Source organism: Pseudophryne corroboree, chromosome 7 (genome assembly GCF_028390025.1).
Source record: "Pseudophryne corroboree isolate aPseCor3 chromosome 7, aPseCor3.hap2, whole genome shotgun sequence".
In the NCBI taxonomy this organism is placed as follows: domain Eukaryota; kingdom Metazoa; phylum Chordata; class Amphibia; order Anura; family Myobatrachidae; genus Pseudophryne; species Pseudophryne corroboree.
The window spans coordinates 35895105-35922726 of record NC_086450.1 but is presented as its reverse complement, the minus strand read 5'-3'; the positions used below and the strand labels follow the sequence as shown (position 1 = coordinate 35922726).

At 51.5% G+C, this 27622-nt stretch overlaps 1 protein-coding gene across 1 annotated transcript in view; it reads left to right on the top strand.

The window, feature by feature from the left end:
* C7H3orf70 (chromosome 7 C3orf70 homolog) overlaps window positions 1–27622 on the top strand; it is a 141636-nt gene that overhangs the window by 23900 nt on the left and 90114 nt on the right. The window contains exon 2 of the mRNA XM_063932996.1: window positions 1669–1924. Coding sequence (XP_063789066.1) covers window positions 1741–1924 — 184 coding nt within the window. The 5' untranslated portion in view covers window positions 1669–1740. The remainder of the gene's footprint in view (window positions 1–1668; window positions 1925–27622) is intronic.

The window sequence follows — 27622 nt, the reverse complement described above, 5'->3', positions numbered from 1 at the left end:
CCACTCTAGCTCACTTCTACAGCTTGTCTGTCTCTGCTGATTTCCTCATGTACATAATGAAGTGTTCACCTCACAAATCCTAAAGAAACCTTCTCTTGACACCCCCTCTGCAAATCACCTGCACCATCGGTATTACCGCTTTTTCCTCTTCCTTCCAAGTCGGCTGCCTTGACGTCATTCTTCAGTATTAGGTATACAGCCAGCTTCTACAATCTGCCGTGCTTTTATTCAACATTAAATTCACGTTGGCGAATTTGTGGCATTACAGCTGTGTGTGTCTTGATGCCATTGCATTTGTTTCCATGCACACCGTGATCTTAATTGACTAGCACAATAACTCTACAGGTGATACTAATTACTCCTGAGGACACCTTGAAAACACGTACTGTCAGGGTACAGAGTGTGAGAAATACTGGCTTACGTGGGCTTGCTTTCTTCTTACACCTTTTGCATGTGTGTTACCCTTGTATAACCATCCAGAGCAATCCTTTACATGCCTGTGTTTTCAAGAGCCAAGATGTAATGTCACATAAACGTCACTTATTCATCATTTGATGCTCTCTCCTACATTTTGCACTTGTTCATACTTTACAGTAATTGTCCTCTGTTCTCCAGAAAATATAAATGGGGGTTTGTCAGCGTTGACTTAAAATATGTAGCATGATTTTTTACAGCAGGAGATGGGCAGAAGTGCCATGTGGTGCCAGGGTGTATACGGTACAGGGGCGTCACCCAACCCCAACCCCCCTTCATCACAGCTCCAGTTTTTTTCCTACTTCGGGCTTTCATAGCTTGTGCTGATGAAGTGACTGTGGACATGTATAATTTTCCAATAAATGTAAGCCGTTATCCTGCACATAGATTCTGGAATGGAATCATTTAGTTCCTTGTCATCTTCCACCCTGCAAAGAAATTGTCACCGTGAGAGTGTCAGAATACTGACAGATAAAAGAGGAATCTACTCGCTGTCTCCTGCGTTACCTTGCTAGCTTTCACCTCCATACTCTGTAATGAGAGCTCGCAGTGTCTTCAAAAGCTATCCGATGCGTGTATTATAGAGTAGGGAGAGAGGGGTCGCTTACCTTCACTTTAAGGGTATTTTTGGGGGAATAAAACGGTTCTGTGACTATTATGTGTTGGGTGCGGGTTTCTCATCTATTGTCAGTATGCCTGCACGTGTTAATCTGTGACTCGCTAATGCATATAGGTGGTCATTTCGAGTTGATCGCTAGCTGCATTCGTTCGCTGTGTAGCGATGAGGCCAAAAAACGTGCACGCGTGGCGTACTATTACAACGAACAATGTAGTTTCACACAGGGTCTAGTGAAGCTTTTCAGTCGCACTGCTGGCCGCAGAGTGATTGACATTAAGTGGGCGTTTCTGGGTGTCACCTGACCGTTTTCAGGGAGTGTTCGAAAGAACGTAGGCGTACCAGGAAAAACGCAGGTGTGGCTGGGCGAACGCAGGGCGTGTTTGTGACGTCAAAAAAGGAACTGAACAGTCTGAAGTGATCGCAAGCGCTGAGTAGGTATTGAGCTACTCTAAAACTGCACGAAAAAACATAGCGTTTGCACGGCTGCTAAAAACTGCTAGCGAGCGATCAACTCGGAATGACCACCTATGTGTGACTTCTCACTCAATTTGCACTAAAACAGCTTACTCCTTCAGTTCCAGGCATCCACTGTTCTCCCAGCCACCGGCACGTCTCTCCCGGCCTGCTGATCAGGCTTCCAGACAGAGATGACAGCCACAGCTGCCTCCAAGTGCCTGAAGAATGATAAGGTGGACGAAGCGCAAGCTTTGGCCAGGAGCTGTGCCGGAAGACCCGATTTCAAGCCCTGCGACGGTCTCTCCATCTGTGCCACCCACAGCCATGGCAAGTGCTTCAGGCTCCACTGGTGCTGTCACTTGGGCTGGTGCCACTGTAAGTCTGCGTTTACCATGTGCCTTTATTACATTTTACTCTGCTGTGAACCCCTGCAAAAAAAGGAAGAGGGGGCAGAATTTGGGTGTCCAGGTTTACACGGGGAAGCCTTATCAAAGCTGGCGTCTGCCAAAAAGGTGTCTGCAGAATTGTTCAGAACTACAGGTGTTCCCACCACTTACTGGCAAACTAGCCTCCATTTTTTTTTATTTTGTCTATAGCAATATTCTTTATATGTGTAATGTTCAGTATCTGTTCATATTCTGCTTGCAGGACCCACTGCACAGTACCACTTCTCGTCCCACACACTGACTGTAATTCTTAGTATCTGCTTATTCTACGTGTACGCTCAGCGGCGCTATAAGCCTGATTCCGATGTGGAGCAATTTCCAGCCGTATCTGCTGGTTAGCAAGCGACGGAATTGCGAATCTTGAGTATAAAAGCACGCACCTCCAAACGGCATAGAGACGCCCACTGCAGCCATTGGAGCTGGCTGGAGTGAGCTGACGGAGCTATAAACGGGATCAGTATGAGATCCTGGCGTGTGAAATACCGATGAAGGGACCCCGGAGTTTAAAATAGGGGTGAGTTAAGGGTGTTCTCCCCCCCCCCCCCCCCCCCCCCAACCCTCTCTACCTGCAGTCTAACCCCAACCTCCCCCCTTTTCATAACCCTAACCCTCTCGACCCGCAGCGTAACCCTAACCTCCCCCCTTTGTGCCTATCCCTAACTACCCCCCATAAGTGCCTAATCCTAACCCCCTCATCCCTGATGTAGCCTAACCCTCTGCTGTCAGCATTCAGACTAGTGTCGGTATTCTGACTGCCGGGTTCCCAACAGCCAGGATCCTGATGGCTTCCCCCATAAATAGAAGGTACAGGATCGCAGACACCACAAGCTACCCACCGCTAAAACGGCCCAAACATGCCTGCGTTTTGACGACCACCCTCCGCTGTCACCTACCCCTAGTGCTGGCTTCCTGTCAGTCGCTCTGCCATCCCATTAGTTTCACACGAACTTGAATTGCTACAGTACTAAACTTGTGATGTTATTCAGCGGTTCTGACATATGTGTAGGGTACAGCGTGATATATGTAGTCTGTCCATTGAATCAAGTACAGTATGAAGTTGTATTGAAATTTTGTGGATGGGATCTAGGCCACATGTAGCACAGAATTGGCTTTCAATATAATGGCGTCTACAGGATCTGCTGAAATTGCTAAACGAAGTAATAGAACGCCACTGGTAATGAGTTTGAAAACCCAGCAGGACATAAAGGCATAATTACATCCAGAGTATAGTGCTGTCGTGCTCAGCCTTGTGCTGTAAAGGACGTGTTCTAGAATGTAAGCTCTTGCGAGCAGATACCTCTCTCTCCACCGTGTAGTTATGTAACTTGTCAGTTGTAATCCTCTATACGTGTACATTTTAATTTATGCAGTTTTGTTATTTGTTCTGTCCCGTGTGTATGGCGCTACAGAACCCCTGTGACGCCATATAAATAAATGTAATAATCATAACCCATCAAACTTATAATCACTGCAACTTATTTCACTGATTCATTTTAAATAGCGACATACAAGTATATTCATGACATGTCTGATAATTTCCGACAGAAATGATCCGACGTGAGTATTCAGTGCTGCGCCAAACCCGACAATGCCAATCCAAATTTTTTTAAAGTCGGATTGCCATTGTCGGAAACTGGGCTAAAACCCCTGTCTGGTTTGGCCGCCCTTAAGCCGCCGGTCTGCGTGCTTTCCAACAGGTTATCGACTAATCAGATTTCACAACTTGTCGGATAAAAGGGGGCAGCATTGAATAGGTGGGAACCCATGCCAACCTAAAACAGTCGGAAACTGCCGTCTTTCTGACAAGATGGCAGTTTCCGACATCAACTTAATACCGCCCCATAGAACATTTTGGATAAACCAACCACTGTCTAGCACAGTGATTTTCAACCTTTTTTTTACACACGGCACACCGAACAATATTTTAAAATTCCCAAGGCACACCATCAGTTCCCCACAGAAAAAAATAAAAAACACACATTGGCCCTCAGTAAAAAAAAATGCCACACATGCATTGGCCTACACAGAAAAAACAATCACATTGCTCACCACATAAATCATATTGCTTCCCACATTAAATATTCACATTGTTCCCCCCCATAAATTCATATTATCCCCACATAAATCCTATTAAAATCTCATTGTTCCCCACAGGAGAAATAAAATAACAAATATTAGCCCCTACCGGTCAGCTGTCCTCCTCCCTGTCCCTCAGTGGCGGGAGTGGTTTATAGTGGATTGCTGCAAATTCTGAGCTGCGGGCGGTCAGGCAGGTGTGGATGTGGGTGGGCAAGGAAAGCTGTGTATGCAGGCGGGAACTGGAAGATGTGTATGCAGGCGGGTGGACTGGCTGGGTGGTGAGACGCGGCGGCCGTGACCTATGATATCACACCGCCGCGTTTTCTAGGCATAGGTCACGACCAGAGCACGACTGATCCTCCTAAGAAGAGCCCGGGCCAACAGTTCACTCTGAAGGTGCAGGAAGCTGCTCTGGCTCCGCGGCACACCTTGCAACTGGTCGCGGCTCACTGGTTGAAAAAGCCTGATCTAGCAGGTATGATTAACAATACAGTGTGTCCTTAATGCTGGGTACACACTGGCAGATATATTGGCCAATCAATTGGTTGTCCAATATATCTTTTGCTGATCTGCAGGTGTGTACAAGCAATATGTCTGTGAAAGACGTCCAATACATCTGCAGATATATTAGTGCATCTTTCTGTGTGTATGAACAACCACCATCTGCAGATATATCTGCCAGTGTGTAACCAGCTTTACTCTGATATCTTGTGGTTATTGTATTTTGGGAAAAGGGGAAGGGAGCACTAAACGAGACCCCCCATTTAGGGATTTACTCCATGGCTATTACATATCGGTTTAAGTACATCCAATCAGACTATAAAGGTGCTCTCATGACAGTATAGTGTAATATGCAAGTACAGAAAAGAAAAAATGTACCTATCCACCACAATTGGAGGTATAATACAAATTAAAACTTCACTTTTAATGATAGCAGCAAAACAATATGAAAAACCTGACATAACAAACAGCATAGAGAACACGTATCAAAATGAATATAGTGCTGTTACTGTTCCAGATAACGTGATAGTGACCTGGAGTAGTGCTAAACCTAAGAACAGGGGGGAGTGGGGATATCACTCACACAGAGGAGGGGCCGGAGGCATGGCTCACACAGGAGGAAGTGGGGATATCACTCACTCAGAGGAGGGGGCCGGAGGCATGGCTCACACAGGAGGAAGTGGGGATATCACTCACTCAGAGGAGGGGCCGGAGGCATGGCTCACACAGGAGGAAGTGGGGATATCACTCACACAGAGGAGGAGGCTGGAGGCATGGCTCACACAGGAGGAAGTGGGGATATCACTCACACAGAGGAGGAGGCTGGAGGCATGGCTCACACAGGAGGAAGTGGGGATATCACTCACACAGAGGAGGAGGCTGGAGGCATGGCTCACACAGGAGGAAGTGGGGATATCACTCACTCAGAGGAGGGGCCGGAGGCATGGCTCACACAGGAGGAAGTGGGGATATCACTCACTCAGAGGAGGGGCCGGAGGCATGGCTCACACAGGAGGAAGTGGGGATATCACTCACACAGAGGAGGGGCCGGAGGCATGGCTCACACAGGAGGAAGTGGGGATATCACTCACTCAGAGGAGGGGCCGGAGGCATGGCTCACACAGGAGGAAGTGGGGATATCACTCACTCAGAGGAGGGGCCGGAGGCATGGCTCACACAGGAGGAAGTGGGGATATCACTCACTCAGAGGAGGGGCCGGAGGCATGGCTCACACAGGAGGAAGTGGGGATATCACTCACTCAGAGGAGGGGGCCGGAGGCATGGCTCACACAGGAGGAAGTGGGGATATCACTCACTCAGAGGAGGGGCCGGAGGCATGGCTCACACAGGAGGAAGTGGGGATATCACTCACACAGAGGAGGAGGCTGGAGGCATGGCTCACACAGGAGGAAGTGGGGATATCACTCACACAGAGGAGGAGGCTGGAGGCATGGCTCACACAGGAGGAAGTGGGGATATCACTCACACAGAGGAGGAGGCTGGAGGCATGGCTCACACAGGAGGAAGTGGGGATATCACTCACTCAGAGGAGGGGCCGGAGGCATGGCTCACACAGGAGGAAGTGGGGATATCACTCACTCAGAGGAGGGGCCGGAGGCATGGCTCACACAGGAGGAAGTGGGGATATCACTCACACAGAGGAGGGGCCGGAGGCATGGCTCACACAGGAGGAAGTGGGGATATCACTCACTCAGAGGAGGGGCCGGAGGCATGGCTCACACAGGAGGAAGTGGGGATATCACTCACTCAGAGGAGGGGCCGGAGGCATGGCTCACACAGGAGGAAGTGGGGATATCACTCACTCAGAGGAGGGGCCGGAGGCATGGCTCACACAGGAGGAAGTGGGGATATCACTCACTCAGAGGAGGGGGCCGGAGGCATGGCTCACACAGGGGGAAGTGGGGATATCACTCACACAGAGGAGGGGGCGGAGGCATGGCCCGCATGGGTAGTGGAGATATCACTCACACAGAGGAGGGGTACGGAGTCATGGCCCACACAGGAGTAGTGGAGATATCACTCACACAGAGGAGGGGGCCGGAGGCATGGCTCACACGGGGGGAAGTGGGGATATCACTCGCAGAGGAGGGGGCCGGAAGCATGGCTCACACAGGAGGAAGTGGGGATATCACTCACACAGGAGGGGGCCGGAGGCATGGCTCACACAGGGGGAAGTGGTGATATCACTCACACAGAGGAGGGGGCGGAGGCATGGCTCACACAGGGGGAAGTGGGGATATCACTCACACAGAGGAGGGGGCGGAGGCATGGCCCGCACGGGTAGTGGAGATATCACTTACACAGAGGAGGGGTACGGAGTCATGGCCCACACAGGGGTAGTGGAGATATCACTCACACAGAGGAGGGGGCCGGAGGCATGGCTCACACAGGGAGAAGTGTGGATATCACTTACACAGAGGAGGGGGCTGTAGGCATGGCCCACACAGGGGTAGTGGAGATATCACTCACACAGAGGAGGGGGCCGGAGGCATGGCTCACACAGGAGGAAGTAGGGATATCACTCACACAGAGGAGGGGGCCGGAGGCATGGCTCACACAGGAGGAAGTGGGGATATCACTCACACAGAGGAGGGGGCGGAGGCATGGCCCGCACGGGTAGTGGAGATATCACTTACACAGAGGAGGGGTACGGAGTCATGGCTCACACAGGGGGAAATGGGGATATCACTCACACAGAGGAGGTGTCTGGAGGCATGGCTCACACGGGGGGAAGTGGGGATATCACTTGCAGAGGAGGGGTCTGGAGGCATGGCTCACACAGGGGGGAGTGGGGATATCACTCACACAGAGGAGGGGGTCGGAGGCATGGCTCACACAGGAGGAAGTAGGGATATCACTCACACAGAGGAGGGGGCCGGAGGCATGGCTCACACAGGAGGAAGTAGGGATATCACTCACACAGAGGAGGGGGCCGGAGGCATGGCTCACACAGGGGGAAGTGGGGATATCACTCACACAGAGGAGGGGGCCGGAGGCATGGCTCACACAGAGGGAAGTGGGGATATCGCTCACACAGAGGAGGGGGCGGAGGCATGGCTCACACAGGGGGAAGTGGGGATATCACTCACACAGAGGAGGGGGCGGAGGCATGGCCCACACGGGTAGTGGAGATATCACTCACACAGAGGAGGTGTCTGGAGGCATGGCTCACACAGGGAGAAGTGGGGATATCACTCACGCAGAGGAGGGGGCCGCAGGCATGGCTAACACGGGGGGAAGTGGGGATATCACTCGGTTTCCGTTCACATGGTCGACCATGTTATGGTCGACAGTCATTAGGTCGACCACTATTGGTCGACATTGACATGGTCGACATGGACACATGGTCGACACATGAAAGGTTGACACATGAAAAGGTCGACATGAGTTTTTTAACTTTTTTTTCTTTTGGGGAACTTTTCCATACTTTACGATCCACGTGGACTACGATTGGAACAGTAATCTGTGCCGAGCGAAGCGAAGGCACCATGCCCGAAGCATGGCGAGCGGACGCGGTGCACTAATTGGGGTTCCCGGTCACTTTACGCAAAAAACGACACAAAAAAAGGTAAAAAAACGCATGTCGACCTTTTCATGTATCGACCTTTCACGTGTCGACCATTTTCATGTGTCGACCATGTGTCCATGTCGACCATGTCAATGTCGACCAATAGTGGTCGACCTAATGACTGTCGACCATAACATGGTCGACCATTCATACCGGAACCATATCACTCACACAGAGGAGGGGGCCGGAGGCATGGCTCACACAGGGGGAAGTGGGGATATCACACACACAGGAGGGGTCTATCGCTCATACAGAGGAGGGGTCTGGAGGCATGGCTCACACCCAGGGAGAAGTGGAGATATCACTCACACAGAAGAGGGGTCCGGAGGCATGGCCCACACAGGGGTAGTGGAGATATCACTCACACAGAGGAGGGGGCCGGAGGCATGGCTCACACAGGGGGAAGTGGGGATATCACTCACACAGAGGAGGGGGCGGAGGCATGGCTCACACAGGGGGAAGTGGGGATATCACTCACACAGAGGAGGGGGCCGCAGGCATGGCGCTCACAGGGGGAAGTATGGATATCACTCACACAGAGGAGGGGTCTATCACTCACACAGAGCACACAGAGGAGGGGTCTGGAGGCATGGCTCACACAGGGGGAAGTGGGGATATCACTCATACAGAGGAGGGGTCTATCACTCACACAGAGGAGGAGTCTGGAGGCATGGCTCACACAGGGAGAAGTGGGAATATCACTCACGCAGAGGAGGGGACTGGAGGCATGGCTCACACAGGGGTAAGTGGGGATATCACTCGCACAGAGGAGGGTTCTGGAGGCATGGCTCACACGGGAATATGGCGATATTACTCACACAGAGGAGGGGTCTGGAGGCATGGCTTACACAGGGGGAAGTGGCGATATCACTCACACAGAGGAGGGGGCTGGAGGAATGGCTCACACAGGGAGAAGTGGCGATATCACTCACACAGAGGAGGGGGCCGGAGGCATGGCTCACACAGGGGGAAGTGGGGATAACACTCACACAGATGAGGGTGTTGGAGGCATGGCTCACACATGGGGAAGTGGGGATATCACTCACAGAGGAGGGCGCTGGAAGCATGGCTCACACAGTGGGAAGTGGGGATACCACTCACACAGAGGAGGGGGCTGGAAGCATGGCTCACACGGGGTAGTGGGGGATATCACACGGGTGGGGGCTGGAGGCATGGCTCACACAGGGGGAAGGGAGGGCTATCACACGGGTGGGGGCTGGATGCATGGCTCACACGGGGAAGTGGGGGATATCACTCGCGCATGGGAGGGGGCCGGACGCATGGCTCACACGGGAAAGTAGGGATATCACTCACAGAGTAGGGGGCCAGAGGCATGGCTCACACAGGGGAAAGTGGGGATATCACTCACACAGAGGAGGGTGCCGGGGGCATGGCTCTCACAGGGGTAGTGGGGATATCACTCACACAGAGGAGGGGTCTGGAGGCATGGCTCACACAGAGGAAATTGGCGATATTACTCACACAGAGGAGGGGTCTGGAGGCATGGCTCACACAGGGAGAGGTGGCGATATCACTCACACAGAGGAGGGTGCTGGAGGCATGGCTCACACAGAGGGAAGTGGGGATATCACTCAGACAGGGGAGGGGGCCGGAGGCATAGCTCACACAGGGGGAAGTGGCGATATCACTCACACAGAGGAGGGGTCTATCACTCACACAGAGGAGGGGTCTGGAGGCATGGCTCACACAGGGGGAAGTGGCGATATCACTCACACAGAGGAGGGGGCCAGAGGCGTGGCTCTCACAGGGGGAAGTGGGGAAATCACTCACACAGAGGAGGGGGCCAGAGGCATGGCTCACACATGGGGAAGTGGGGATATCACTCACACAGAGGAGGGGTCTATCACTCGCTCAGAGGAGGGGTCTGGAGGCATGGCTCACACAGGGGGAAGTGGCGATATCACTCACACAGAGGAGGGCGCTGGAGGCATGGCTCACACAGGGGGAAGTGGCGATATCACTCACACAGAGGAGGGGGCCAGAGGCGTGGCTCTCACAGGGGGAAGTGGGGAAATCACTCACACAGAGGAGGGGGCCAGAGGCATGGCTCACACATGGGGAAGTGGGGATATCACTCACACAGAGGAGGGGTCTATCACTCGCTCAGAGGAGGGGTCTGGAGGCATGGCTCACACAGGGGGAAGTGGCGATATCACTCACACAGAGGAGGGCGCTGGAGGCATGGCTCACACAGGGGGAAGTGGGGATATCACTCACACAGAGGAGGGGGCTGGAGGCATGGTACACACTGGGGTAAGTGGGGATATCACTCACACAGAGGAGGGGGCTGGAGGCATGGTACACACTGGGGTAAGTGGGGATATCACTCACACAGGGGAGGGGTCCGGAGGCATGGCTCACACAGGGGAAAGTTGGGGTATAACACACGGGAGGGGTCCCGAGGCATGGCTCACACAGGGGGAAGTTGGGTTATCACTCACGCAGGGGTGGGGGCTGGAGGCATGGCTCACACATGGGGAAGTTGGGATATCACTCACACAGGGGTGGGGTCAAGGGGAGAGGCAAAGGAGAATGATGAGACAGGATAAATTTGGCCATTGGAAGGGGAGAGACTGGCCAAGGGAAGTGGGAACATGGCTTACACAGAGGCCAAGGGAAGAGAGAGAGAGAGGGGCCAAGGGGCTTGGGGGAGGGGTTTTCAGATTATCCCAGGGGCCATGGGAAGGAGGAGACACAGGGACCCCTAGTTATAATAAATCGAAGGGACAGGAGTCACTAATCTATTATGAGGACATAAAGTGCAGACATAAGCCACTAGTTATAAAGAAGGGGTGAGACAGCAGCCATTATAAATAGTATGAGGGGGACACGAGGCAAACAGGAGCCACAAGCTACTAATGGGAGGGGTACATTATGGGCCGTGCAAGGTAGTGGGGATCAAACTGCTCGTGAATTCTGAAGAGAATTTCCAGATATCACAAATATTACCAATGTGTGTAAAGATGTACTTTTATGTCTGATATTTGTGTGTGGTAACTGGTGTTAAAGGTTAAGGGGCCCTGTAGGGTTCAACTTGGAAACAATTTGGTCTAAAAATCTCTCTGCTTTAGTTTAGTACTTTTTTTTTTTTTTTTTATAGACGTATTACCTTACCTCATGACATCTGTTCCTGTGAAGGGGACGTAGGAGGGGTGATAGGTTGGGGGTGGGGGGCACAACATTTTTCTGGGATGACGTTACATCACTAAAAAATGTACAGTTTGCGCAAAATAGCAGCTTTTGACAAAGTACGACTTGTGATGCGTGTAATACTATAGGATGTCACTCGCAGTGATTGTATATGACTGTGCTAGTAGTAAAATAAATATCTGTGTGTTCTGTAAATATATGTTCACTAAAATTAAATATGACGCTAAATAAATTGTCACATATAAACTGGAAACTGGATTTCCTCTTAGGTAATGCGGCCTTTACCGGTACTATAGTACCTATTCTCAGGACGCTGAGAGACTGCGTTAGGTGGATGACGCATGCATGTACCTCCTATCCTTGAATTTTTATAGAACACACAGATTTGATAGAACATGACCGTGCAGACACACAGAAACTATACCGCCTAGTGGAGTGTCAGCCAACTACAGTAGCGCGCGGACACCTTTTGTCAGATGGATGTTTTGCACCGAGCATGGAGTGGGTGTAAGTACCGATATGACAGCAGCGGATGGATGTTGGACACAGCGGCGTCACTAGGGGGGGGGGTGCGGAATGTATATACCGTACCGGATGTCACACCACAAGGGATCACCACCCCTAGTGACCAGGAACCCTTTGCTGCACTGTGACATTATCATGCAGCGCCCGGCTTCTGTTGAGAAGTACTGTGTTACCCTTTGACCAGTCAGTAGAATGGAAATCTTCCCTAGATGTGCGTGCAGGACGGTGAGCTCCCACTGTATCTGTGCTGTGCAGGACGGTGAGCTCCCACTGTATCTGTGCTGTGCGCAGTGTGTGTGCAGGACTATGAGCTCCCACTGTATCTGTGCTGTGCAGGACGGTGAGCTCCCACTGTATCTGTGCTGTGCAGGACGGTGAGCTCCCACTGTATCTGTGCTGTGCAGGACTGTGAGCTCCCACTGTATCTGTGCTGTGCGCAGTGTGTGTGCAGGACTATGAGCTCCCACTGTATCTGTGCTGTGCAGGACTGTGAGCTCCCACTGTATCTGTGCTGTGCAGGACTGTGAGCTCCCACTGTATCTGTGCTGTGCAGGACTGTGAGCTCCCACTGTATCTGTGCTGTGCAGGACTGTGAGCTCCCACTGTATCTGTGCTGTGCGCAGTGTGTGTGCAGGACTGTGAGCTCCCACTGTATCTGTGCTGTGCGCAGTGTGTGTGCAGGACTGTGAGCTCCCACTGTATCTGTGCTGTGCGCAGTGTGTGTGTGCAGGACTATGAGCTCCCACTGTATCTGTGCTGTGCGCAGTGTGTGTGTGCAGGACTGTGAGCTCCCACTGTATCTGTGCTGTGCAGGACTGTGAGCTCCCACTGTATCTGTGCTGTGCAGGACTGTGAGCTCCCACTGTATCTGTGCTGTGCAGGACTGTGAGCTCCCACTGTATCTGTGCTGTGCGCAGTGTGTGTGTGCAGGACTGTGAGCTCCCACTGTATCTGTGCTGTGCGCAGTGTGTGTGTGCAGGACTGTGATCTCCCACTGTATCTGTGCTGTGCGCAGTGTGTGTGTGCAGGACTATGAGCTCCCACTGTATCTGTGCTGTGCGCAGTGTGTGTGCAGGACTATGAGCTCCCACTGTATCTGTGCTGTGCGCAGTGTGTGTGTGCAGGACATTGAGCTTCCACTGTATCTGTGCTGTGTGCAGGACTATGAGCTCCCACTGTATCTGTGCTGTGCGCAGTGTGTGTGCAGGACTGTGAGCTCCCACTGTATCTGTGCAGTGTGTGTGTGCAGGACGGTGAGCTCCCACTGTATCTGTGCTGTGCGCAGTGTGTGTGCAGGACTGTGAGCTCCCACTGTATCTGTGCTGTGCGCAGTGTGTGTGTGCAGGACTATGAGCTCCCACTGTATCTGTGCTGTGCGCAGTGTGTGTGTGCAGGACTATGAGCTCCCACTGTATCTGTGCTGTGCGCAGTGTGTGTGTGCAGGACATTGAGCTTCCACTGTATCTGTGTGCTGTGCGCAGTGTGTGTGTGCAGGACTGTGAGCTCCCACTGTATCTGTGCTGTGCGCAGTGTGTGTGCAGGACTATGAGCTCCCACTGTATCTGTGCAGTGTGTGTGTGCAGGACATTGAGCTTCCACTGTATCTGTGCTGTGTGCAGGACTGTGAGCTCCCACTGTATCTGTGCTGTGCACAGTGTGTGTGTGAAGGACTGTGAGCTCCCACTGTATCTGTGCTGTGTGCAGGACTGTGAGCTCCCACTGTATCTGTGCTGTGCAGGACTATGAGCTCCCACTGTATCTGTGCTGTGCGCAGTGTGTGTGCAGGACTGTGAGCTCCCACTGTATCTGTGTAGTGTGTGTGTGTGCAGGACTGTGAGCTCCCACTGTATCTGTGCTGTGCGCAGTGTGTGTGCAGGACTATGAGCTCCCACTGTATCTGTGCTGTGCGCAGTGTGTGTGTGTGTGCAGGACTATGAGCCCCCACTGTATCTGTGCTGTGCGCAGTGTGTGTGCAGGACTGTGAGCTCCCACTGTATCTGTGCAGTGTGTGTGTGCAGGGCTGTGAGCTCCCACTGTATCTGTGCTGTGCGCAGTGTGTGTGTGCAGGACATTGAGCTTCCACTGTATCTGTGCTGTGTGCAGTGTGTGTGTGCAGGACTGTGAGCTCCCACTGTATCTGTGCAGTGTGTGTGTGCAGGACTGTGAGCTCCCATTGTATCTGTGCTGTGCTCAGTGTGTGTGTGCAGGACATTGAGCTTCCACTGTATCTGTGTGCTGTGCGCAGTGTGTGTGTGCAGGACTGTGAGCTCCCACTGTATCTGTGCTGTGTGCAGGACTGTGAGCTCCCACTGTATCTGTGCTGTGCGCAGTGTGTGTGCAGGACTGTGAGCTCCCACTGTATCTGTGCAGTGTGTGTGTGTGCAGGACTGTGAGCTCCCACTGTATCTGTGCTGTGCGCAGTGTGTGTGCAGGACTATGAGCTCCCACTGTATCTGTGCTGTGCGCAGTGTGTGTGTGTGCAGGACTATGAGCTCCCACTGTATCTGTGCTGTGCGCAGTGTGTGTGCAGGACTGTGAGCTCCCACTGTATCTGTGCAGTGTGTGTGTGCAGGGCTGTGAGCTCCCACTGTATCTGTGCTGTGCGCAGTGTGTGTGCAGGACTATGAGCTCCCACTGTATCTGTGCTGTGTGCAGGACTGTGAGCTCCCACTGTATCTGTGCTGTGCGCAGTGTGTGTGTGTGCAGGACTATGAGCTCCCACTGTATCTGTGCTGTGCGCAGTGTGTGTGCAGGACTGTGAGCTCCCACTGTATCTGTGCTGTGCGCAGTGTGTGTGTGCAGGACTATGAGCTCCCACTGTATCTGTGCTGTGCGCAGTGTGTGTGTGCAGGACTATGAGCTCCCACTGTATCTGTGCTGTGCGCAGTGTGTGTGTGCAGGACATTGAGCTTCCACTGTATCTGTGTGCTGTGCGCAGTGTGTGTGTGCAGGACTGTGAGCTCCCACTGTATCTGTGCTGTGCGCAGTGTGTGTGCAGGACTATGAGCTCCCACTGTATCTGTGCAGTGTGTGTGTGCAGGACATTGAGCTTCCACTGTATCTGTGCTGTGTGCAGGACTGTGAGCTCCCACTGTATCTGTGCTGTGCACAGTGTGTGTGTGAAGGACTGTGAGCTCCCACTGTATCTGTGCTGTGTGCAGGACTGTGAGCTCCCACTGTATCTGTGCTGTGCAGGACTATGAGCTCCCACTGTATCTGTGCTGTGCGCAGTGTGTGTGCAGGACTGTGAGCTCCCACTGTATCTGTGTAGTGTGTGTGTGTGCAGGACTGTGAGCTCCCACTGTATCTGTGCTGTGCGCAGTGTGTGTGCAGGACTATGAGCTCCCACTGTATCTGTGCTGTGCGCAGTGTGTGTGTGTGTGCAGGACTATGAGCCCCCACTGTATCTGTGCTGTGCGCAGTGTGTGTGCAGGACTGTGAGCTCCCACTGTATCTGTGCAGTGTGTGTGTGCAGGGCTGTGAGCTCCCACTGTATCTGTGCTGTGCGCAGTGTGTGTGCAGGACTGTGAGCTCCCACTGTATCTGTGCTGTGTGCAGTGTGTGTGTGCAGGACTGTGAGCTCCCACTGTATCTGTGCAGTGTGTGTGTGCAGGACTGTGAGCTCCCATTGTATCTGTGCTGTGCTCAGTGTGTGTGTGCAGGACATTGAGCTTCCACTGTATCTGTGTGCTGTGCGCAGTGTGTGTGTGCAGGACTGTGAGCTCCCACTGTATCTGTGCTGTGTGCAGGACTGTGAGCTCCCACTGTATCTGTGCTGTGCAGGACTATGAGCTCCCACTGTATCTGTGCTGTGCGCAGTGTGTGTGCAGGACTGTGAGCTCCCACTGTATCTGTGCAGTGTGTGTGTGTGCAGGACTGTGAGCTCCCACTGTATCTGTGCTGTGCGCAGTGTGTGTGCAGGACTATGAGCTCCCACTGTATCTGTGCTGTGCGCAGTGTGTGTGTGTGTGCAGGACTATGAGCCCCCACTGTATCTGTGCTGTGCGCAGTGTGTGTGCAGGACTGTGAGCTCCCACTGTATCTGTGCAGTGTGTGTGTGCAGGGCTGTGAGCTCCCACTGTATCTGTGCTGTGCGCAGTGTGTGTGCAGGACTGTGAGCTCCCACTGTATCTGTGCTGTGTGCAGTGTGTGTGTGCAGGACTGTGAGCTCCCACTGTATCTGTGCAGTGTGTGTGTGCAGGACTGTGAGCTCCCATTGTATCTGTGCTGTGCTCAGTGTGTGTGTGCAGGACATTGAGCTTCCACTGTATCTGTGTGCTGTGCGCAGTGTGTGTGTGCAGGACTGTGAGCTCCCACTGTATCTGTGCTGTGTGCAGGACTGTGAGCTCCCACTGTATCTGTGCTGTGCGCAGTGTGTGTGCAGGACTGTGAGCTCCCACTGTATCTGTGCAGTGTGTGTGTGTGCAGGACTGTGAGCTCCCACTGTATCTGTGCTGTGCGCAGTGTGTGTGCAGGACTATGAGCTCCCACTGTATCTGTGCTGTGTGCAGGACTGTGAGCTCCCACTGTATCTGTGCTGTGCGCAGTGTGTGTGTGTGCAGGACTATGAGCTCCCACTGTATCTGTGCTGTGCGCAGTGTGTGTGCAGGACTGTGAGCTCCCACTGTATCTGTGCAGTGTGTGTGTGCAGGGCTGTGAGCTCCCACTGTATCTGTGCTGTGCGCAGTGTGTGTGCAGGACTATGAGCTCCCACTGTATCTGTGCTGTGTGCAGGACTGTGAGCTCCCACTGTATCTGTGCTGTGCGCAGTGTGTGTGTGTGCAGGACTATGAGCTCCCACTGTATCTGTGCTGTGCGCAGTGTGTGTGCAGGACTGTGAGCTCCCACTGTATCTGTGCAGTGTGTGTGTGCAGGACTGTGAGCTCCCACTGTATCTGTGCAGTGTGTGTGTGTGCAGGACTGTGAGCTCCCACTGTATCTGTGCTGTGCGCAGTGTGTGTGTGCAGGACTGTGAGCTCCCACTGTATCTGTGCTGTGCGCAGTGTGTGTGTGCAGGACTGTGAGCTCCCACTGTATCTGTGCTGTGCGCAGTGTGTGTGTGTGCAGGACTATGAGCTCCCACTGTATCTGTGCTGTGCGCAGTGTGTGTGCAGGACTGTGAGCTCCCACTGTATCTGTGCAGTGTGTGTGTGCAGGGCTGTGAGCTCCCACTGTATCTGTGCTGTGTGCAGTGTGTGTGTGCAGGACTGTGAGCTCCCACTGTATCTGTGCTGTGCGAAGTGTGTGTGTGCAGGACTGTGAGCTCCCACTGTATCTGTGCTGTGCGCAGTGTGTGTGTGCAGGACTGTGAGCTCCCACTGTATCTGTGCTGTGCGCAGTGTGTGTGTGCAGGACTGTGAGCTCCCACTGTATCTGTGCTGTGCGCAGTGTGTGTGTGCAGGACTGTGAGCTCCCACTGTATCTGTGCTGTGCGCAGTGTGTGTGTGCAGGACTGTGAGCTCCCACTGTATCTGTGCTGTGCGCAGTGTGTGTGCAGGACTGTGAGCTCCCACTGTATCTGTATCTGTGCAGTGTGTGTGTGCAGGACTGTGAGCTCCCACTGTATCTGTGCTGTGCGCAGTGTGTGTGCAGGACTGTGAGCTCCCACTGTATCTGTGCTGTGCGCAGTGTGTGTGTGTGCAGGACTGTGAGCTCCCACTGTATCTGTGTGCTGTGCGCAGTGTGTGTGCAGGACATTGAGCTTCCACTGTATCTGTGTGCTGTGCGCAGTGTGTGTGCAGGACTGTGAGCTCCCACTGTATCTGTATCTGTGCGCAGTGTGTGTGTGCAGGACTGTGAGCTCCCACTGTATCTGTATCTGTGCGCAGTGTGTGTGTGCAGGACTGTGAGCTCCCACTGTATCTGTGCTGTGCGCAGTGTGTGTGCAGGACTGTGAGCTCCCACTGTATCTGTGCTGTGCGCAGTGTGTGTGTGCAGGACTGTGAGCTCCCACTGTATCTGTGCTGTGCGCAGTGTGTGTGCAGGACTATGAGCTCCCACTGTATCTGTGCTGTGCGCAGTGTGTGTGCAGGACTGTGAGCTCCCACTGTATCTGTGCTGTGCGCAGTGTGTGTGTGTGCAGGACTGTGAGCTCCCACTGTATCTGTGCTGTGCGCAGTGTGTGTGCAGGACTGTGAGCTCCCACTGTATCTGTGCTGTGCGCAGTGTGTGTGCAGGACTGTGAGCTCCCACTGTATCTGTGCTGTGCGCAGTGTGTGTGCAGGACTGTGAGCTCCCACTGTATCTGTGCTGTGCGCAGTGTGTGTGTGTGCAGGACTGTGAGCTCCCACTGTATCTGTGCTGTGCGCAGTGTGTGTGCAGGACTGTGAGCTCCCACTGTATCTGTGCTGTGCGCAGTGTGTGTGTGCAGGACTATGAGCTCCCACTGTATCTGTGCTGTGTGCAGTGTGTGTGTGCAGGACATTGAGCTTCCACTGTATCTGTGCTGTGCGCAGTGTGTGTGCAGGACTGTGAGCTCCCACTGTATCTGTGCTGTGCGCAGTGTGTGTGTGTGCAGGACTGTGAGCTCCCACTGTATCTGTGCTGTGCGCAGTGTGTGTGTGCAGGACTATGAGCTCCCACTGTATCTGTGCTGTGTGCAGTGTGTGTGTGCAGGACATTGAGCTTCCACTGTATCTGTGCTGTGCGCAGTGTGTGAGCAGGACTGTGAGCTCCCACTGTATCTGTGCTGTGCGCAGTGTGTGTGTGTGTGTGTGTGTGCTGTATCTGTGCTGTGCGCAGTGTGTGTGCAGGACTATGAGCTTCCACTGTATCTGTGTTGTGTGCAGTGTGTGTGTGTGTGTGTGCTGTATCTGTGCTGTGCGCAGTGTGTGTGTGTGTGTGTGCTGTATCTGTGCGCAGTGTGTGTGCAGGACTATGAGCTTCCACTGTATCTGTGTTGTGTGCAGTGTGTGTGTGTGTGTGCTGTATCTGTGCTGTGCGCAGTGTGTGTGTGCAGGACTGTGAGCTTCCACTGTATCGGTGTGCTGTGCGCAGTGTGTGTGTGTGTGCTGTATCTGTGCTGTGCGCAGTGTGTGTGCAGGACTATGAGCTTCCACTGTATCTGTGTTGTGTGCAGTGTGTGTGCTGTGCGCAGTGTGTGTGTGTGTGCTGTATCTGTGCTGTGTGTGTGTGTGCTGTATCTGTGTGCTGTGCGCAGTGTGTGTGTGTGTGTGCTGTATCTGTGCTGTGCGCAGTGTGTCACAGCCCTGCTTGGCCCTGGTGTAGCTACACACTCTAGCGCTTCCCAAGTGACAGGTACAATGTGTGTATGTATGTATAAATGTGTGTATATATAGAGACACCAAAATATGTTAGTTCCACAGTACCAAAGAAGATCACAGTGTGGGCGCTCAGATATTCTGTAGCGATCAGGCCGCCCACGCTACATATGGCTGAGCGTTGCTGAGTGACAAGCGTACCATATGTGCCCAGTTATCAGAACAAGCGAGAGAATGCCTGCACATTACCAGAATCAATGCTACGGATTTCAGCAGATGTGGTCTACAGTCATCTCCTAGATGACAAGGGGTTAACCTGGGACACACGGGCCCTGCCGGATTGTGCAAATGGCATCAGGCGCGCAAAGAGCTCCGAGCTAAGTGGTGAGATTCGGCAGCCTGACGGATCAGTATATCTATAACAGGGAACAAGTGCAATCTCCATCATTATCAAACGTTATTTCTTTTCTTTTGCATTTAGCCTTATTACTCTGACAATAATCCTGTGTCTCCTATCCCCACGCCATGCTGCCCACTCTCTACCAGTCAGTGTGGTTCCAGACTAACCTCTGCATCGGGAGGATTATCTTTAATGCTGGAACACTGGTCCTTAGTTACGTGCTTCCTGTGAGCGGGTTATAGTCATGAATGGGAAGATGCCAGTAAATTCCTCAGCTGACTCAAAATCTTTAGCCGACACAAACGCTTTCTATTAGACTATCCCAGTGTGGACCAATTGGCTGCTTGTTATAAAATTTTCCTAGTGAACACAGTGGAACTAGATGTCACATTTAACCCTTTCCCAGCTCAATGTCTTGGCACCCAGCGGTTCAGAGTGTTTGCATTTGGACCATCCCGAATGTATACAGTAGCACCAGATGTAAAGCAGATGTGTCACTTAAAGGGGAAGTAATGCCGCAGTTTTACCCCAAAGAAATATCAACGCCTGTAAAAATACTGAGATGAGTGATCTTAAAGTAACGGTGCTTCTCTAGCTGTGATTAAGCAGTAATTGATAGCTAAGCAAACTCGCTTTGCGGAGTGCAGATTGGTTAAGCCTGACAAAGGGGCGGGGCCAATAGTGTTTGCCTTTGACCTTTTTCAGATCTCTTCTGTATACTGTGCCGTAGATGAAGGGGAAATGGCTTTCCTTTATAACAGAGCTGCAAATGACTGGTCAGAGTGTACAGTGTATTTTAGCATTGTCGTTCACATCTGACAATTTGATTTTTGGGGTTTAGTGATTCTTCAGTACAGAATTAAGATGCTTTTTCGTAATTTGTCACATCAGCATTTGCGCGATCGCATGTATTTTTCTACCAAGATGGCGACGTAAGTGGGGTACAGAAGTTTTCACCAGCCAGCGTGAGCAGTTGGGAAGATTGAAGTGCGATTAGACGCACACTTGGGTCTATATGTGTAATGGGATACATTTTGCTCCTTCCAACTGGCACTCTACTGGAATTGATCAATGTAATGAAAGATTTGTCTCTGACCCCTTACTCTGATGGACAGTGAACAGATTGTAAGCTCCTTGGAGCAGGGTCCTCTTCCCTCTTGTTCTCCCAGCCCTCTTATCTTGCGCTTCAGTTACAGCTTTCTCCACTCAGTGACCGTCTATAACCACATCTTCTCTCGCTCCTAACCGTTCATCTCTTCCATCGGCTGCCCATCCCTAGTAGTACACCGATTACGCTTTTACTTCCTTAGCTGTAGTGAGTACTGAGAATTGTGGTGCTAATTGTTATCTGTCCTTCAGCTAGTATAATGTTAAGTTCTGTATAAGGGATACGTTCAGGATGCTGGCAGTCGTATCTCGACATGTGGCCAGAAGGCAGGCGTCTGAAGCCCGACAAGTCAAAAATGCCGTCACCGGAATACCGACAGCCTTCATCCCGATCATAAGTTTGCCGGGAACGGTTATGGTTAGACCACAGGGGTTTAGACACCACCGGAGAGGGCTAAGGTTAGGCTGCGGGAAAGAGAGTGTTAGTGTTAGGCTGCGGGGAGTGGAGGTTCGGTTTAAGGATTCCCTGGGAGAGTTAGGGTTAGACAGGGGGTGAAGGGGGTGGTAGGGTTAGGCTGCGAGAAGGGAGGGTTAGAATAGTAGGGGAGAAGGGTAAGTATACTTACCCAACCCCTGTTAGGATTCTCTCCTTGGAATGCTGCTGACGGTCTTCTGACCGCCGGAATCCCGCGTATCACAGCCCTGTGCACCCTGTATTGTTCTAATGTGTGCTGTATGTACAACGCTGAGCCTAATAATAATAATAATAATAATAATAATAATAAATGACAGGATTTAAGTTGAAAGCAAGGTTTGAAATTGATTAATTTTAGTCTAGGAAAATATAATTACCAATTATGTCCTATTATAATAAAATTAATAAGGACTCAGTTTGCTTAATAAATTTGCCCCTTACCTAGATATCACAATACCAGTTAAAGAAAGGGCAAGGGGCCGCTAAAATGACAAAACGGTTACCTTGGTATTTCGCTAGTCTAATCCTGCCGTATATACTATTTAGCCAGAAATAGCCCTCTTTAGCCTGCGTTGCCAATTACAATATATTGTGTTGTGCGGAATAATAATTTGCATCTGACAAATGCCCTGATTGCTGCTCTGCAGTCTATTACGTAGTAATTCACAGTCATCAAGTTCCGCAAAACACAATTTAAAAGCCGGCGACAGTTTATGAGATTCGCCACAGTCTAAAGGGAGGTTCTTTTTTTTTTTTTGGTATTTAATTGCTCTGAAATGCTCATGAATTAAATACTAGCTTTATAAAATGTTTATATCCGGGAATTTCATAGCATCTCGTCAAGTAATTTTACATTTGTGTTTCTTTGTAGTCAATAGAAAGGAAAATCCTTGAGGAAGAATTCACGTTAGGGAAGGATAGCGGAGATCTGCCACGGCTGTAACCGTCTCACTGCCAGGAGAGATCCTGGAAACACTGTGGCAGCTGGTACAGGTTGCCCATATGCCAAGACGGCCTATTTTTAGACATCTGCTTCATTGTTTAATCAAGTATATTTTCCCCAAAGGCTACACAGTCAGTCTAGCCGCTGGGAACCGTGGCCTTTAACTCTCCCTTTAATCAGTCACAGTCTCTGTGTTTAGATCGTTGGTTCCCAAACTGGATGTCCTGGCACCCTGAGGTACCACGAGACTCTTGCAGCGGTGCCTCAGGTTGGTGGTCCAGGGCCAACTCAAATTATTTATGGTTAATGTAATAGGCAAAACCAGTGCTGGTGGCTTCCAATCATACAGAAGCAAGTCCTGTCCCTCGCTATATACCTGACCCTAAGGATGACATATAAACGGACACATGAAAAGGTCGACGTGAGCTCAGATTTATTTTTTATTTTTTTACTTTTTCATACTTTACGATCCACGTGGACTACGATTAGGAATATTAACCTGTGCCGTGCGCAGCGGTAGTGGAGCGAGGCATCTTGCCCGAAGTATGACGTGTGAAGCGAGCCATGCGAGGGGACACTGTACACTAATTAGGGTTCCCCGTCACTTTACAAAGAAAACGACACCAAAAATATATATTAAAAAATCATGTTGACTTTTTACATGTCGACCTTTTCTACGTCAACCCAATGACCGTGTCGATTTATTTCAGGTGTCGACCTAGTCACTGTCGACCAATAGTGGTTGACCTAATGACGGTCGACCTAGTTACTGTTGACCCTACCTTCCGCACCCCATATAAACACAGTTTACTTCATTTAAAAAATTTTATTTCTGAATTTCTCAATAAAACCCCTTTCACACAGACAATGAAATTCCCGGGTGAATAAGTTCTACCCGGTAATTTGCAGAAAAACACGGGTCCTTTTCCTGTATGAAAGGGATAACCCGGGTTTAAATTCCTGGGGACTTCGACCCAGGAATTTACCAGGGTTGGAGATCCGATGAAACACGGACAAAATACCAGTTTTGATCCACAAATTACTGGGTAGAAATTCTTGACCCGGCAGTTTGCTTCTCTGTGTGAAAGGGGGGGGTTTCAGGCAGAGACCGGCAAAACGACCCGGCGCTGGAATGCTGGGTAATTGCCGGGATCTCTGTCAGAAAAGGGTATAAGAATGTTTTGGCCTAGCAGTGCAGTAAAAAAACAAAACATTCTGATACTCTAGGGAGCGGAGTTTGGGAACCGCTGGTTTAGATGTGTGATCATGTGAGCATGTGTTTGGGCAGAATATTAGGTGTCCCATACACTAACGCGACTTGTCCGACCTCATGTTGCAGCCAATCACCCCGGCAGCCTCCCGTATGCGGTCCTTTTGCATACGATGTATCTTATGCGATCCCAGCCATGCCTGCGGTGTCTGATACGATCGTTAGTGCAGCACATTCAATCAGGAGGATCCGATGCTCACAGGAACGCGCATTGGATCGGATTGGATTGGAAACACCTCCAAAATGCCCGATTTTACCCGATATATCGGCCCGAAATCGGATGAAATCGGGCATTATCGTTGTAGTGTATGGGGCCCTTTAGTCTTGTCTCCTTGCTGCTGTAATTGACATTGCACCTAGCTGCCACGCGGGGATTCACAGGCCGGGCACCGGTGACGGGATGCTGTGATGTGCCAACGTCTGATCTTTTGGCAGGCAGGCGCCAAAGAGCAGTGCCAGCAGTTTTATATTTACTGCCTAGTGAGGTGATCGCCTAAACGAGAATGCATTTGTGACTCTTGGCTCCTCATCCGTATGTGTCGCCTACTCAGAGCTTCTTCCCCTGTGAGAATCCGTTCCATTTACCACAAAACACACGGCGTCCTGTGAGAGACTGTTAGAATATTACACAGCGCTGCGTGCCAGTAAAGCAGGGGCGGGGAACCTTTTTTCTACCAAGGGCCATTTGGATAGTTATAAAATCCTTCGGGGGCCATACAAAAATTACCAACTCAAAAATTAGCCTGCCCCAAGTAGTTATGCCCCGCATAGATATGCCTCAGTAGATATACCCCCAGTCAGTTGTTATGCCCCATTAGATATACCCCCAGTCAGTTGTTATGCCCCATTAGATATACCCCCAGTCAGTTGTTATGCCCCATTAGATATGCCCCCAGTCAGTTGTTATGCCCCATTAGATATGCCCCCAGTCAGTTGTTATGCCCCATTAGATATGCCCCCAGTCAGTTGTTATGCCCCATTAGATATGCCCCCAGTCAGTTGTTATGCCCCATTAGATATGCCCCCTAGAAGCACCGCTTACACACACACACAAATTAAAAGAAAAACCCCCACAATACTCACCAGCCCCGCTCCTGCTTCCGTACTGCTGCCGTCCACCTGGCTGCTCGCTCCTCAGAACTATGGGAGAGACGTTATGACGTCTCTCCCATAGCGCCGCACACGCACACTGCCAGAGCCGGAAGCCGGAGCTCAGGAGTGAGCCCCTGCTTCTGGCTGCTGCTGAGGGGAAGGAGTTGGGCGCCCACTGGTAACACAATATCAGCGGGCGCCCGGCATCTCCCTCGGTTAGGTGAGCCTTGCCGGGACGGATCAAGTGGCTTTGCGGGCCCGCAGGCCTGAGATTCCCCACCCCTGCATTAAAGTGTGCCATATAAATGTTGTGTTCACGCTAGGCTCTTTTAGCGGCGCCCTGCTAATACCTGTACAGCCTGCTGCCGCCGCATGATTAGATGCCGTAGCTAGAGCTTGGGGGTAGTCCCAGTCAGTGACGCTGCGGGGTGAGGCACGCCCCATCAGTGACGTTGATAGGGCCGGCATGCCCCCATTACTGAGGTTGAGGCAGCTGTCCCGCCACCGATTAGTGATGCCGACAGGGCCGCACCGCATTTCATGTGCACCTTCTGTCCCCAGCACACAGGCGCCTTGCCATGAAAAATTCCTGGGTGGAAGACTAGTAATGTGATTTCTCTGACGTCCTAGTGGATGCTGGGAACTCCGAAAGGACCATGGGGAATAGCGGCTCCGCAGGAGACTGGGCACAACTAAAGAAAGCTTTTAGGTCACCTGGTGTGCACTGGCTCCTCCCACTATGACCCTCCTCCAAGCCTCAGTTAGATTTTGTGCCCGGCCGAGGTTGGATGCACACTAGGGGCTCTCCTGAGCTTCTAAAAAGAAAGTATATAATTAGGTTTTTTATTTTACAGTGAGACCTGCTGGCAACAGGCTCACTGCAGCGAGGGACTAAGGGGAGAAGAAGCGAACCTACCTGCTTGCAGCTAGCTTGGGCTTCTTAGGCTACTGGACACCATTAGCTCCAGAGGGATCGAACGCATGGAACTGGCCTTGGTGTTCGGTCCCGGAGCCGCGCCACCGTCCCCCTTACAGAGCCAGAAGCAAGAAGAGGTCCGGAAAATCAGCGGCAGAAGACATCAGTCTTCACCAAGGTAGCGCACAGCACTGCAGCTGTGCGCCATTGCTCCTCATACACACTTCACACTCCGGTCACTGAGGGTGCAGGGCGCTAGAGGGGGGCGCCCTGAGCAGCAATAAAAACACCTTGGCTGGCAAAAATACCACAATATATAGCCCCAGAGGCTATATATGTGATAATTACCCCTGCCAGAATCCATAAAAAAGCGGGAGAATAGTCTGCGAAAAAGGGGCGGAGCTATCTCCTTCAGCACACTGGCGCCATTTCTCCCTCACAGCTCCGCTGGAAGGAAGCTCCCTGGCTCTCCCCTGCAGTCTACACTACAGAAAAGGGTAAAAAAGAGAGGGGGGGCACTAAATTTAGGCGCAGTATATATAACAGCAGCTATAGGGGACATAATTCAGTTAGTCCCTGCATTATATAGCGCTCTGGTGTGTGCTGGCATACTCTCACTCTGTCTCCCCAAAGGGCTTTTGTGGGTCCTGTCCTCTGTTAGAGCATTCCCTGTGTGTGTGCGGTGTGTCGGTACGGCTGTGTCGACATGTTTGATGAGGATAATGATGTGGAGGCGGAGCAGATGCCTATAGAAGAGATGTCACCCCCTGCGGGGCAGACACCTGAGTGGATGGACTTATGGAAGGAATTGCGTGCACGTGTCGACTCCTTACACAAAAAATTTGACGACATGCCAAATGCGGGACAGCCGGCTTCTCAGCTCGTGCCTGTCCAGGCGTCTCAAAGGCCATCGGGGGCTCTAAAACGCCCGCTACCTCAGATGGCAGACGCGGATGTCGACACGGATACTGACACCAGTGTCGACGACGATGAGTCTAGTCTAATGTCCACTAAGGCCATTCGTTGCATGATTGAAGCAATGAAAGAGGTGTTACAAATTTCTGATATAAACCCAGGTACCACTAAAAAGGGTATTATGTTTGGGGAGAAAAAACTACCCGTAGTTTTTCCCCCATCAGAAGAATTAAATGAAGTGTGTGAAGAAGCGTGGGCTTTCCCTGATAAAAGATTGGTAATCTCTAAGAAGTTACTAATGGCGTTCCCTTTCCCGCCAGAGGATAGGTCACGTTGGGAGACACCCCCTAGGGTGGATAAAGCGCTCACACGTTTGTCTAAAAAGGTGGCACTACCGTCTCCGGATACGGCCGCCCTCAAGGAACCTGCTGATAGAAAGCAGGAGGCGATCCTGAAGTCTGTATATACACACTCAGGCATTATACTTAGACCAGCTATTGCGTCAGCATGGATGTGCAGTGCTGCCGCTGCGTGGTCAGATTCCCTGTCAGAAAATATTGACACCCTAGACAGGGACACTATTCTGCTAACCATAGAGCATATAAAAGACTCAGTCTTATACATGAGAGATGCACAGAGGGAGATCTGCCGGCTGGCATCTAAAATAAGTGCATTGTCCATTTCTGCTAGGAGAGGCTTATGGACTCGCCAGTGGACAGGGGATGCAGATTCAAAAAGGCACATGGAAGTTTTGCCTTATAAGGGTGAGGAGTTATTTGGGGATGGTCTCTCGGACCTAGTTTCCACAGCAACTGCTGGGAAGTCAGCATTTTTACCCCATGTTCCCTCACAGCCTAAAAAGGCGCCGTTTTATCAGGTACAGTCCTTTCGGACTCAGAAAAACAGGCGTGGAAAAGGCGGGTCCTTTCTGTCCAGAGGCAGAGGTAGGGGAAAAAGGCTGCAACAAACAGCAGGTTCCCAGGAGCAAAAGTCCTCCCCCGCTTCTTCCAAGTCCGCCGCATGACGGTGGGGCTCCACAGGCGGAGCCAGGTACGGTGGGGGGCCGCCTCAAAAATTTCAGCGATCAGTGGGCTCGCTCACAGGTGGATCCCTGGATCCTGCAAATAGTATCTCAAGGGTACAAACTGGAATTCGAGGCGTCTCCACCCCACCGGTTCCTAAAATCTGCCTTGCCGATTACTCCTTCAGACAGGGAGGCTGTGCTAGCGGCAATTCACAAGCTGTATTCCCAGCAGGTGATAATCAAGGTGCCCCTACTTCAACAAGGACGGGGTTACTATTCCACACTGTTTGTGGTACCGAAACCGGACGGTTCGGTGAGACCCATTTTAAATTTGAAATCCTTGAACACATACATAAAAAAATTCAAATTCAAGATGGAATCGCTCAGGGCGGTTATTGCA